This window comes from Doryrhamphus excisus, chromosome 5 (assembly GCF_030265055.1).
Source record: "Doryrhamphus excisus isolate RoL2022-K1 chromosome 5, RoL_Dexc_1.0, whole genome shotgun sequence".
Taxonomy (NCBI): domain Eukaryota; kingdom Metazoa; phylum Chordata; class Actinopteri; order Syngnathiformes; family Syngnathidae; genus Doryrhamphus; species Doryrhamphus excisus.
Genome location: NC_080470.1, coordinates 14,986,595 through 15,000,566, shown reverse-complemented (window position 1 = coordinate 15,000,566; position 13,972 = coordinate 14,986,595). Strand labels below are relative to the sequence as shown.

The window sequence follows — 13,972 nt, the reverse complement described above, 5'->3', positions numbered from 1 at the left end:
GCTGTGCGTCCACCACGTACATCTGTATGTCAATAGTTCAAAGTTCTGTTGTTAAATAAGGTTAAAATCATAAAATAACCGCACACATTTCTGCACCATTTTACCCATCCACACACAAACACACAGCTTTTGAAAAACAGTTACTCCACAGCTACGCCGATGATATTCAACTATACATTTCCACCACCTCCATCAACTCCAACATCCACTCCACCCTCACCAACTGCTTAACTGATATCAAAACTTGGATGGAACTAAATTTTCTTAAACTTAATAGTGACAAAACAGATATTATCATCATTGGTCTCAAAAACATAACAACACCCACCCTTACACCCTTCTATCTTCAATTTGACAGCGCCACCCTCAGTCCATCCCCGCTCATCCGCAACCTTGGTACCCTCCTGGACCCTACCCTTTCATTTGAACCCCACATCAAACAGTTAACCCGGACTGCATTCATCACCTCCAGAATCAACTACTGCAACAGTATTCTCTACGGTACACCTTCCAAAACCCTCAACAAACTACAATATATTCAGAACTCCGCTGCCCACCTCCTCACCTCCACCCGCTCCCGTCAACACATTACCCCTGTCCCCCAAAAACCTCCACTGGCTTCCCATTCCCCAACGCATTCACTTCAAAGTTCTTCTCATAACCTACAAAGCCCTCCATGATCTGACCCCAGTTTCAAAAAACAACAAAAAACCCACCTCTTTAAATCTGTTTTTGATGTCTAACTTTTTATACCCGACTGCTGTGCCCCGCCCCGCTTTTTCTCATGGTTTGACTGTGTATTAACGAATGAATGTTGTATTTTGGTGTATCTTTTGCTCTGTTTGCTTGCTTTTGTTCAACTCCATTCTTCTGTGAAGAGTATTTTGAAAAGCGCTATACAAATAAAATGTATTATTTATTACAGTAAACCTCGGATATATCGGACTCGGATATATCGGAAATTCGCTCACAACGGACAGATAAAAAAGAACCGATTTTTCTGTAATGCATTTCCAATAAAAATTCATTGCATATATCGGATTTTTTATAACGGATTTCGCCTATTTCGGACAAAATCTCCAGATACCGGATTTATATCTGGTATATGCGTAAATCAGATTTTATCCGTTATAAAAAGGCACTTCCTTGACTATGTTTCCAATGTACCTGGACGCGCAGGCAACGCTGCAAACGCTTCAAATGACGTCGTATAGCGGCCTGTCACGATTCGGCGAATCGGAGCGCCACGATGCGGCCATACGATATATGCGAGGGAAATTTAATGGAAATGCATTGGAACGGGACTGGAGATTTTGTCCGAAATAGGCGGAATCCGTTATAAAAAATCCGATATATGCAATGAATTTTCATTGGAAATGCATTACAGAAAAATTGGTTCTTTTTTATCTGTCTGTTGTGAGTGAACTTCCGATATATCCGAGTCCGATATAGCCGAGGTCTACTGTATTAGCGTATTTTAACACAGGACATGACCATGTATTCCCAGATAGTGACCTTGCTGGGCCTCCACTTTCTCTAATACCTTAGGATGGTATGATGCAATATTTTAGCACTTTAGAAACTGACATTTTCACACCGTGGTATACCTGCTGTGTTTAGAGCTTCCAGGTAGGAGGCATAGATGAAGACCAAAGAGGAGGTTTATGGATGTAGTGAAGGAGGACATGAGTAGTTGGTGTGAGAGAGACAGATGCAGAAGACAGGGTTGGATGGAGGAGATTGGTTTGCTGTGGCACCCCCTGAAGGGAAAAGCCCAAAGAGAGAGAAGAAGAGGTATACCTTGAAATCAATAACCAGCCCGCGCCAATTTTACTGTGGCATCACAGTTTACAGTGCAGTGGGAGACACCGTCCCCCACAGGACGAGGGCTCATAGAGTAGAGTAGCGCGATGCAAAGAGGTTATTGTTTGAATGCGGTTATATGGCCGCGTGTCAGAGTCAGCATTCCGGGCAACAACACAATGTAAACACCAACACCAACCATACCAGCAACTTCCCCTAACAGCTGATCCGAAAGGCTTCTTCTCTTCTGCAGCCTACAAAGACGAGGACAAAAGCAGCAATTCCAGCCATGCAAGCAGTGACTCTATGGCAAGATTCCCATTTCCATTTGTAGCTCAAATCCTCACTGAAATCCTTCCCACTTATCTGGTCACTTATGACCCATTTCTGGCCACGCCTGAGGAAAAGTCAACATAAACTGGCTTCATGACACTATTGCAGTATTACTCAATAGTTACGTAAAAGGAGCTCATAAAAGGAGCTCAGCAGAAACAAGATCACATTTTTACCTACACTGGAGAATTGGAACCTTGGCTTGTCTTGCAGATCTTCAACAGAGCTCAAATACACAGAGGAGGGCAACAATATTTGCTAAGGCCAGAAAACAAAAAGATAAGAACCCTGACAGGTAAGCAGATCTGCACATAAAAACAAGATAATTCCAGCGTCATCCCTGAATATCCCAAAGGCAACCATTTTAGGAAAGAGCGGTGATGGTGCTCCAGCTGTAACGACAAGAATTTTGCTTGGTGGAGGTAAAAGATTAGCCAAAGATAAGCAAGGACACCATGTTTTTCTGTTTGCTGATATCACGGCTCTTATCAGCACTCAGACCACCTCACAGTGTGACGGTAGCACGACGTATAGCAGGCCGATGGCAAAAAAAAAAAAAGCCACGCATGTGAGATGAGAATATAAACAAAACACATTGGGGCTTGGCTTCTACAAAAGGAGTGTATCAGTAAAGAAGCGTTTCATTTACAGGAAAGACAGTCACAAAGTTACACAACATTTTGTAACAAAGTCATCATAATAAAATAAGGTTGTAAATGTGATTTTATTTTATAAAATGATGACTTTTACCCCCGATATTGTGACTTTAGTTTTACAAAACTACATCTCATATAGCAGACTGACACCCACAATAATACACCTAATTAAAATAAATATAGTCTGCTGTGGCAAAGATGTGCTGTACACCAATCCCTCATTTATTGTGGTTCATTCGTTCCAGACCCGACCACGACAATTGTGGAAGATTCAGTATTAATAAAAAGGAAAAATTTTGTAGTTATGTGAAGCTTCCAATCTTTGAAATACAAACATTATTAGAGCCCTCTCGACATAAAATAATCCCCCTACAGTCACCTTTACACTCCTATTACCCAATATAGTAGACATTCATTCATTTTCTACCGCTCCTCACGAGGGTCGCGGGGGTGCTGGAGCCTATCCCAGCTGTCTTCGGATGAGAGGCGGGGTACACCCTGGACTGGTGGCCAGCCAATCACAGGGCACATATAGACAAACAACCATTCCCACTCACATTAATACCTATGGACAATTTGGAGTGGCCAATTAACCTAGCATGTTTTTGGAATGTGGGAGGAAACCGGAGTACCCGGAGAAAACCCACGCATGCACGGGGAGAACATGCAAACTCCACACAGAGATGGCCGAGGGTGGGATTGAACTCGGGTCTCCTAGCTGTGAGGCCTGTGCGCTAATGACTAGTCCACCGTGCAGCCTATATTAGACATAATAAGAGAAAATAAGACATAAAAGCAACAACAGATTTTTGTGTTTGCAGTTCCTTGTTGATTTTTCTGGAGAGCGTACTTCCTTGCCAATTTAAATGGCTTTACATTCGTATTATCAATACAGTAGACATAACAAGAGTAAGAGTAAGCCCCCCCCGGCCCCGACAGGTTCATTGTGTGTTTTAAGCAATCTGCACCACTCCAAATGTCACAGAGTGCCCATTAAAAGCAGCAACACAGCAGACAGCATTGGCTGACTTTACAACAGCAGAAGGCCGAGGCTGCAAAAGACAGCATTGAAAACGGCACACTATTCTCCTTTGTTGGCACACGAAATAATTGACGTGCATTGTCCTGCTCTCAGCAATTTAATGCATCAACAAGAAGCAATTAAATGCCCTTCCTGCAATAACACCATTTGAGTGCGAATGTGTCGCCGTGTGTTATCTTCACTGGCAATGCGGGCTGAGCAACACTGTAGATAAGAAGGGGTGCTTTCTTCCAGTGAAACATGAGCACATTCAGCAGCCCTTGTCTTTTTCTCAGGGACGCTGACCTCATGTCGTGTCGTGTCTTCAAAAAAAAAAAAAAAAACGTATTTCCTCATTTTACTCATGCTTTTATTTCACTCAATTCCCCAAAAGTAACCTTTACATTCCTATTATTCTTTTTTATACCACATTACTCAAGATACCGGATTACTGCAGGGACCACTTCCACACGGAATGAGAGAAGAGATTTTTCCATTTCAGACATGCCATGGCTGACTCCATAGTAACCGCAGCTTGCCAGACACCGTAAGATTTGGTAGGTCAAACTTGGTCCCAAAAGTCGAGTGGTAGACCGTAAAAAATGTCACTAGCCACATAAGGTGTTTTTCTCTTTCTGAAAACAATGGTATACATGGAAAAGAATATTCCAATCTCTTGTCTACATGCACTGCTATAATCAAACAGAATAGTCAATCGGGCATGCCCAGTAAAGCGTAAACATCAACATCAGGTGATACCGACTTCCCCGAGTTTTTCTTTCACTTGTTGGAATAACTCCGTATTGCCAGTTTTTCGTTGGTCCAGTCTTGAAATTTAGTTTGGATCAAAAACAAACTTTCCACAGCAGTCTAGTGCCGATTGCTGGCCTCCATTTTTAAAAGTGAAGAACGTCTGGATCTGCGTGTTACGTCATATCTGAGCATGCGCTGAAAGAACGCACCCGGGATAAATTTAAACAGGAAAAGATCAAATTCAATTTTGATAATATTTTATAATTAAACTCAGGACATGTTTTATATAGATATATGTTTTCTTTTTTAATAAAACTGGACTTGTGAATAAAGTATAGAAGAGTTTAGATTCTGTTCCACAGATGGCGGTAATGCACACGAAAGCTGCTTGCCAACCGCCAATAAACAACAGAAGAAGAAAAACACCACGAAGAAGAAGGCACCCTGACAACTTTCCGTTTGAGCGGGTACAAGATACCTCAATCGGATTGGGGAGAGGAATATTCCACCCTCGTGTTCATTATGTTCATTCAGATTGGCACTTTTCTTTCGGAATGAGGTGTATACAAAGGTTCAATTATTTCCGTTTCAGCAAATAAACCAAATGCAATTGGAATATTTGGGTCCATGTATACGTGGCTACTGACCCTGAGGAGGATGCCATTGGCTGTCCGTCAAGACACAGCACCATCCTCGGTTGTTACTGGTTCAGTCAAAACCATCTGACAAGGGTTTCAAGAACAAAAAACGTCTTCAAAGGCCTAGTCTCCTTCAAGGCCACCTGAGATGTTTGTCCACACAGCACAGTGGAGGGGGTGCCATCATAATCCTTAAATAGAATAATGGAGCTTTGGGTTGTGCAGGGGCGTCAAACAGCAGTCGGCTATGTGGAGATGTTGCAGGGGGCATCCCTCATGATTACACTGCACTTCACAAAGGACTTCTTCCAGAAGAATAATCTCACTCCCCTTGTCTAAGTCTAATCGAGAGCATTTGTGGATGGATGGCAGGGGACGTTTACAAAAACGGACATCAGTTCCAGACAGTGCGTGCCCTCCGTGAAGCCATTTTCACCACCTGGAGCAACATTTCCACTAGTCCTGGAAACACTGGCATCAAGCTAGTCCAAAGCCATTTTTCAGCTCATTTACTAAAATGGCACAGCTACTCACTCCTTTTTTGAAATTGGATTACTATTTCAGGGTTGTTATTTTAGCTCACATTTTAAACTTTTGATCAGTTGATGAACAGTCTATGAAAGCCAAGAAAGTTGGCTTTTCCAAAATGAACTGAAAATAATCAAAGTTTTTGGACATTTTGATGCTGTTCCAGAGGCAGATCGTGCGTATCGAGATGGTTATAAATTAGATTCTAGTTCATTCATTCATTTTTCAGGTGACAGACATTTCCTGCGTAGTAGCAGACGAGGCCCCCAACATGCCTTGATGCATGCACACACAAAAAAATGGGTCAAAACTGTGGTTTTTAAACAGTGATATTTGCTTCTTCTTTCACTTTGGGCTTTTGTCTCCAGGGGTCGCCACAGCAAACCAATCTCCTCCATCTGTCTCTCTCACACCAACTACCCTCATGACCTCCTTCACTACATCCTACATCCTCCTTCCTGATCCTATCCATCCTGACAGTGATAATTGCTATTGTTGAAAATGCTTGAGGTTGCCATTCACTCCTTGATACATACTGATCATCCTAAACCCGCTAGCTTGTTTATTTGCTAGCAAGCTAGCGGCCGTCTCAAGTCTCGGTTGTATAGGAGTTGCAATGTGGTGTGAACAATGAATAATAAGAGTGTAAAGGCGATTATAAGGGTGTTATTTCATGTCGACAGAGTTCTAATAATGTTCAAACCCGTATTTACAATGTCAAACAGGTTTTCTATGCTCCAACTACCAAAATATTCCATTTATTAACATCGAATCCTATACCTTGGACATTCTTTTAACGTGGTCAGGTCTGGAATGAAATTGAGGGACGACTGTACACCGGAAGTTAGGCACATGCTAATTGAACTGTCCCAATACTTTTGTCCACCACCAATCAAAAACATTGTCACTTGTTAAAGTAAGGTGTCATGTCCAAAGAGTGGACCAGGATTATTTTCAGGGTGTTTTGTTTTTTTTTTCACATGCATCATAGCCAATGATGACAATGACATTGACAATGATGTCAACTAAAACCCCACTGCAACCCACCATCATAAACATATTGCAGATTAATTCATTTATATGTGTTGAAACGGGGAAAAAAATCTATTTCTACATAAATTGGACTGAAATGGACTGTGGCATCACTCTCGGGTCTTCAACCAGAAAAGTAGAGAGTAAAAAAACGCCATCAAGATAGAAATGGTGACAGTTTGACATTGGAATAGACATTTCATTGTTTCAAATGGGAGGATACATACTTAATGATAAATATGAAATGGGAGAATACATACATGTGAAAATATTGTCCAGGATTGGATTGTGTTTCTAGTGTACTATGTCTTCATCAATTACCTGACAAATCAGATCACCAACCACAAAGTAAAAAAAAACACCACCATGATGTGTGAGGCAGCCATAATCCTCAAAAACAGGCAAAGCAGTGATGCATGCAAGAAGGGTCTATGCCAAACAAGGTGTGATGATTGAGACCCAGAACCCAAGGGGGGCGGGGGGTGGGTCTGTTATGCTCTGGTAGACCTGCCAAGCACAATCACAATCATGTGACCCAGAGAGACCGGTCAGAACCCAGAAAGACAGCCAAGAATGGTCCCCCCATACATTCCAGCAGGGCACTGGAGGAGCAAAAAAGGCATCACCTGCTCTGACTGCGGAATGATAAGAATTTCGCCAGAAAACATGAAACATGAACATGTCACGGATTATGTCATCCTGTAATCCCACATTTCTTCCTGTCTGGGATGGTCATTTAAGGGCGGGTGCACAACACGGAGCCAAGGTAGGATCTTAATGAGTAACCACATAAGAAAATAAAGAAATGTTTTATGAATGTAAATAAAATGTTTTAACAACACGGAGACTGATGAGCATCAAACTGTATGGGCTAACATTGTTAGCATCACCTGTTGAGCCTCATACAAAAGTGTACCAGCAGAAAACTGGCAACCACACACAAAGTTAACATCAGAAGATGTTTTGGGCACGAATGCAGTTTGTTAGAAAACAGCACATTTATGTTACTTAAAGCCAACCACATAATAAATGAAGATGTTCGGACAGGCGAGCTCGCTAGCAACAGGCGGCTAGCCGTTAGCTAGCTGTAGTGATGAAGATGCAGGCTAACTGGGATGTACACTGAGAAAGTTCACAAAACGTCCAATTTAACTCGGCCTCGACCTCTAAACGCGGACCCATATGTACAACTATGAAGAGATTTGTCGACTACACTTCGAGTGTGGTTGTAGAGTCAATTGAAGGAAACAACGGGAATGATCCACCTGATCGCGCTACAGTCGCCGCTTCTTACCGTTAGTGACAAGCAGCCCCCGGTCCGGTTCGGTCGCCAACGCTCACAATGAACATCAGTGTCCAACGCTAGGTAAACATCTCCGTTCGGTAATTGACGGCTGAAAGTGTTCACCGGGCTTTCTTGTTGTTTTGCTCCACTTTAGTTCGCAGCGCTTTTTCCAGTGGGAACAATCTGTGGCACACAAACGGCGCATTCCACAGGCTCAATCCCTGCAGGCCCACTTGGCTCCAATTAAAGGGACACTACCTCCTTTTCGGAGCGCACGCAATTGCCGTACTGACCTCAATCCAGGACGCCTTTGTGACGAAACATTTTTGGACCAAATCCAAGACAAAAAAACACATGTTTTAATGATCAGTTAAATTGGATTTATATCATATATTGTGCTTCATTGGTCACCATTGTCTTAGATTGCATTGACATTTGTAGCTTTAAACCAAGTACAGCCGTACTGCAGTATCGGGGTTCCATTATCTCTCCGTCATGGTTTGTCAGAATTATTCATTCATTTATTTTCTACCGCATATCCTCACAAGGGTGCTGGAGCCTATCCCAGCTGTCTTCGGGCAAGAGAGAGGCGGGGTACGCTCTGGACTGGTGGCCAGCCAATCACAGGGCACATATAGACAAACAACCATTCACACTTACATTCATACCTATGGACAATTTCATTCATTCATTCATTTTCTAGCGCTTTTTCCTCATGAGGGTTGCGGGGGTGCTGGAGCCTATCCCAGCTGTCTTCGGGCGAGAGAGAGGCGGGGTACACTCTGGACTGGTGGCCAGCCAATCACAGGGCACATATAGACAACCAACCATTCACACTCACATTCATAACTATGGACAATTTGGAGTGGCCAATTAACCTAGCATGTTTTTGGAATGTGGGAGGAAACCGGAGTACCCGGAGAAAACCCACGCATGGGAGAACATGCAAACTCCACACAGAGATGACAGAGGGTGGGATTGAACTCAGGTCTCCACCGTGCAGCCCAGGAAATAAATCATTCTGTGTAAAAAATGATATTTTGCACACAAACCAAAGACATAGGACCAGCATTAAAATTACAGCAAAGATTTATGCAGAAATGACAAACTCATAAGAGAAAATGCTTCGGATGCGCTCCATGTGGTCTTATATTCAGATCAATAAGGTAAATATCACACAAATGCCACCACAGAGTAATTTATCCATCCATCTTCTATACTGCTTATCCTCACTAAGGTTGCAGGTTTATGCTGGAGCCTATCCCAGCTGACTTTGCGCGAGAGAGGCGTGGTACAGCCTGGACTGGTCAAGAGTAATTATTATAATAATAATATATATATTATAAGATCCTGGTTTGTGTCAAAAAGAGTCCTGCCTGGCGCCTTGCACCTATGTGAAATATACCAGAGCAAGTTTAATAAGCACACCTTTAAAAACAATCATACATTACAGCCACATGCTGCCAGACTGCAACATTTATAATGAAGTGATAGGACAGAATAAATACAGTGATTACTGCTTCTTTCACCCCACAACAAATGGGGTCCAATATAAGAGCAATATTTTACTAAGACTCTTGATGGATCACACCAAGGGCTGTTCCTTACACTTTACACAACTTAAATAATCTATCAATACACATATTGGGGCCCGGCATCATTTTATAGGAGTAGAAACATGTGATTGTTACCAACCAATCAAATAAGACATGAAAGGATAAACTTCTACATCAATAAAATTAATTCTCTTCATATTACAAGTGTGATTTAAGCATTGAAAAGGTTGAAACTAATCTGCAATCATTTTCTGGGGTTCAATTGAAATTTCAATGAGGGCCTTGTGAAGAGCTACACTAGAGATACATGGTAGTAGATGGCAACAATGTATCCCACGGGGCACACTTTCGATTTTCTCCAGCCTTCCAATACAAATAAATAAATTATTATTATTTATTCAAAATTATTTCAATTATTTGTGCAATTTACTGTTTACGCTGTACATTGTTGTTCATATTTGATGTCATCTATTTGAAGAGCTTGCAACCAAAAGGCGCTAAATCCATTTTGACTGATTTCGAGAAAATCAATGATTTTTAACTACGCACATATCAATCTATTTGGTCATCAAGTCTATATTGCAAATGAAAGAGCTATCAATATAGGTCATAAAAATGCATGCTATAAAAATCCTGCACACACCATGTATTTTATATATTTTTTTTTATTATTTTTTTTTCGGATTTAGCGCCTTTTGGCTGAAATAAATTTGAAGTCACCTTTAACTTCTTCAATGGCATTGTTGTAAAAAGAATGTAAGGTGCTTTAATGTGCTATGCTAATAAAATAATTACAACACAGAAGCCATTCTCAACATACAATGCAAAATAATTATTATGAATTAAATGAATAAAAATGTTATTAAAAGCAGTGCTCATATTTGACTGCACCATGAAGGTGACAGTGACAAAAATCATCTCATTCCAAACTCTTTACATTGTATGTTTTTTAGTACAAGTAAAATAATGTTTCTCATGAAAGTTGGAGGTGTCAAGGTAGAGACATGCCTTTTATGGCGTAAAAAAACTTCCATGTTACAGAATACTGTAAAACATGTGTTTGTGTAAAACACTGTTTGTGTTCTCCTGAATTGCATAACATACTGTAACTATCATACGTGTACTTAATGTACACAAACAAAACAGGATGCGCACTGATACTGGCTTTCTGTATGTGCAGTGCCAATTGTATTCTTCTCTCTGATTGGTCAGATTATCAATAGATGGGAAACTTGGGCCAATCAGAATAAAGAATAAAGAAAGGGATTTAGCTCCTTTTGGTTGAAATCTGAAATGCAAATAGCGCCTCTTGGTTGAAAGCATAAATTTCATATCACTTTTTTTCATATTTTTTTAAATGATTTCAAGACCAAAATATGTGATTTGGATACACATGACAGAGGTCTATTAAACTCATGAAAAACATGCAACTTAGTGAAAATTGGATTTAGCGCCTTTTGGTTGCAAGCTCTTCATTTATTCACCACATTATTATTATTATTTATTATACGGGAGCCAGGCAACAACATTTCGTTGGCAATTTCACTGCTGTGATATTGTGCAATGACAATAAAGAAAGTCTATCTATCTATCTATCATCCATCCATCCATCCATCCATCCACAAATATATTGTTAGTTTATTACTTCATTTTTTTCCTTATTTTTATTTTATTGTAGAAATTTGTAGTGATTTTTTTCTCTGCTCTTGTAATAAAACATATGGGAATATTTCAGTCATCCACGTGATGTGAAGGTGCAAAGGTAATAAAGAATAGCTACACACTTTCAAGCAAACATTGCGCAGAACAAGGGAGAGTTATTTTTCTGAAATCCTCACCCACAACTCGTACCCGTGTACCGTTTGCACTGCCATTACAACTCATTTCTACATATAAGTGCAATGAGTTTGCAATATTCTTTCATGGCAAAGTTCAAGGTATAGAAAATGCCATCATTTCCATAACACAAATGATTATTCTGCAGCTCGATAGACACCTGGAGGTGGCACATTTCACAACTTGGCAAAACAGTCCGAGAAACCATTTGCAGTCTGGGTCCATCAACGTGCTGCCTGAGTTACCCACTAGTGTGTGCTCCGCAGTTTGCTAACCCAACTCACTCATCTTGTTAACATCTCACTTCAGACTGGAACCTTTTCAAAGGCCCTGAAAACTGCTGTTATTAAGCCTCTTCTGAAGAAGAAGGGGGATAGGTTCCCAAAATATTCACTCCTCTGATCTTGGCTTGTACTGGCACCGTTCAACTGTAGCATTTTTGTATCCCTGTTAAAACATATTGCTCTTGCCGTCGTCCTCCTCCTGGCCCTACTCCTTGAACTGAACATCATTTTAGCCATTAAGCTGCTTCTTATTCTTCTATTGCTTATTGCTTATTTAGCTAACTCAAACAGTTAGCTAAAGGATATTGATTGACAATGGTCTACAGGACACCTCCACAATGCTTGAGAGCACAATGCTACTGCTCTCAACTGGTTCAAGTTCTACCTGTAGGACATGAAGTACTTTGTTGGAATTAGTAACTGTAGCTATGACCTGTGGGGTTCCCCATGGGTCAATCCTGGGACCCCTAGTGTTTAATCTGTACAGTATATGCTGCCTTGAGGCTAGTTTATAAGCAGCTGCAATGTGTCCTACCACGACTATGCAGACCACACTCAGACATACGTGTCACTGACAGCAGGTAGGCATGTAAAATTACTGCATATTTTTAAATTGTTATTGTTTTTTAGTTTTGTCGTCAAATTATATTTTATTTTCCACCCATCCATTTTCTATATCACTTATCCTCATTAGGGTCGCAGGGGTAGCTGGAGCCTATCCCAGGTGACTTGGGGCGAGAGGCAGGGTACACCCTGGACTGGTCGTATATTTTATTTGATTATATTATATTTTATAATGTGCTGCTGGCCAATAAAAAAAGGTTACAAATGGCCCCCAGTCTGTACTTGATTTAGAAGGTCATACACAGTGTTTTGTGTGACTTCCTTTTCCTGTCAGAATCAGTGGGCGTGACTTGATTTGTTCATTGTTCATTGGCCCTGGTAGAGTAATGACTGAGCCTCATGAACTCTGCCTAGCAACAAGCGAGCATGCAAATAAAAGTGATGTAACCAAGGAAAAGATTTGTGTTGCTGGGTGTCGCTAATAACAACAAAACCAAGTTGTATCATCATGGAGCATACACACCCGCGATTCATTTCTATCATTGGCCACCGCAACTTATCAGCAGAAGAAGAAACGAGCGCGTGGTGCTGAAAGGTCCTACACAGTCCCGCGTGCTGCAGTCGCTTCCAAACAAAGCAGGCCTGCTTCAGCTCATCTGACACCCCCGAGAAATGCGAGGACTCAAACAGGCTGGGAGCAGAAAGCTAAGCTAAGCGTGCTTGCAGGTTGGCGTAAACAATGTCAGGAGGAGGGCGCTGATGGATGAAACGCCCCGCCTAAACAGCATGAAGACTTGTGCAAGACTGTACATGGACCCAAAGCAGGGAAACAAAATGCAGATGCATTCTTGGGAATATGGGAGGACAGACATGAAACAGAAATAAGAAGAAAAGCCTTCATGACTGTGTGAATTATGAACTTATTATGTTATCATGCAGGGACGTGAGGCAATATTTAAGTTTTATTAATACAATCTGCCTTTAAAGATAATAATGTTCAGTTTGAATGAATTGTATAGTATAGTATAGTATGTTGATGTTCATTACTGTGGTTGTAGTTTGGCCGAGAGTGGAATTGAACCCTGATCTCCTAGCTGTGAGGTCTGCGCGCTAACCACTAGACTGCCGTGCCGCCCAAATATCAATCAATGGAGGACTAATATATATATGTTTGATGATCTGAACCATTTATGTATGACAAACGTGCAAACAACTAAGAAATCAGGAAGGGGCCAACACTACTTAATACAGTACTTTGGTAGTCCTATTTATAAATACAGAAAGTATACATATTCTCGATGTTTGCAATGTTATAAGCTCCTGTATTGTATGTCAGTTCATTGTGTGGTGTACCTAATGTTGTGGCCAACCTGTGAGTCTTGGTGAGTGAGCCGGTGTGGAAGCGAGGGGGTGGGGGGGCGTGTACTTGGCCAAAGCCAAAGGTTTGCATGCGAGCGGGTGCGTCTTGAGGTGTTACTCACTCATGCATTGCAGGCTGTGCTTTTTCTGCAGAGTCTTGCCACAGAGCGAGCAGGTGGCCTGGCTGGAAAAAGTGCCCGGTGCTAAAAGATGGCCACTGCTGTGGCTGCCCTGCGTCTCTTCGGCCTCCCTCTCCTTCTCTTTGCCCCTTTGTTGCTGCTCTTTGTCTCGGGTCTTACCCTGCAGGGGCACACATTGGAAGCA

General features: G+C 41.5%; 1 protein-coding gene across 7 annotated transcripts in view; it reads right to left on the bottom strand.

The window, feature by feature from the left end:
• Positions 1-13,972, bottom strand: part of arhgef18b (rho/rac guanine nucleotide exchange factor (GEF) 18b) — a 99,341-nt gene that overhangs the window by 53,311 nt on the left and 32,058 nt on the right. For all 7 annotated transcript variants that reach the window (XM_058072731.1, XM_058072732.1, XM_058072730.1 and 4 more), the window contains one exon: positions 13,771-13,948. In XM_058072731.1, coding sequence (XP_057928714.1) covers positions 13,771-13,948 — 178 coding nt within the window. The remainder of the gene's footprint in view (positions 1-13,770; positions 13,949-13,972) is intronic.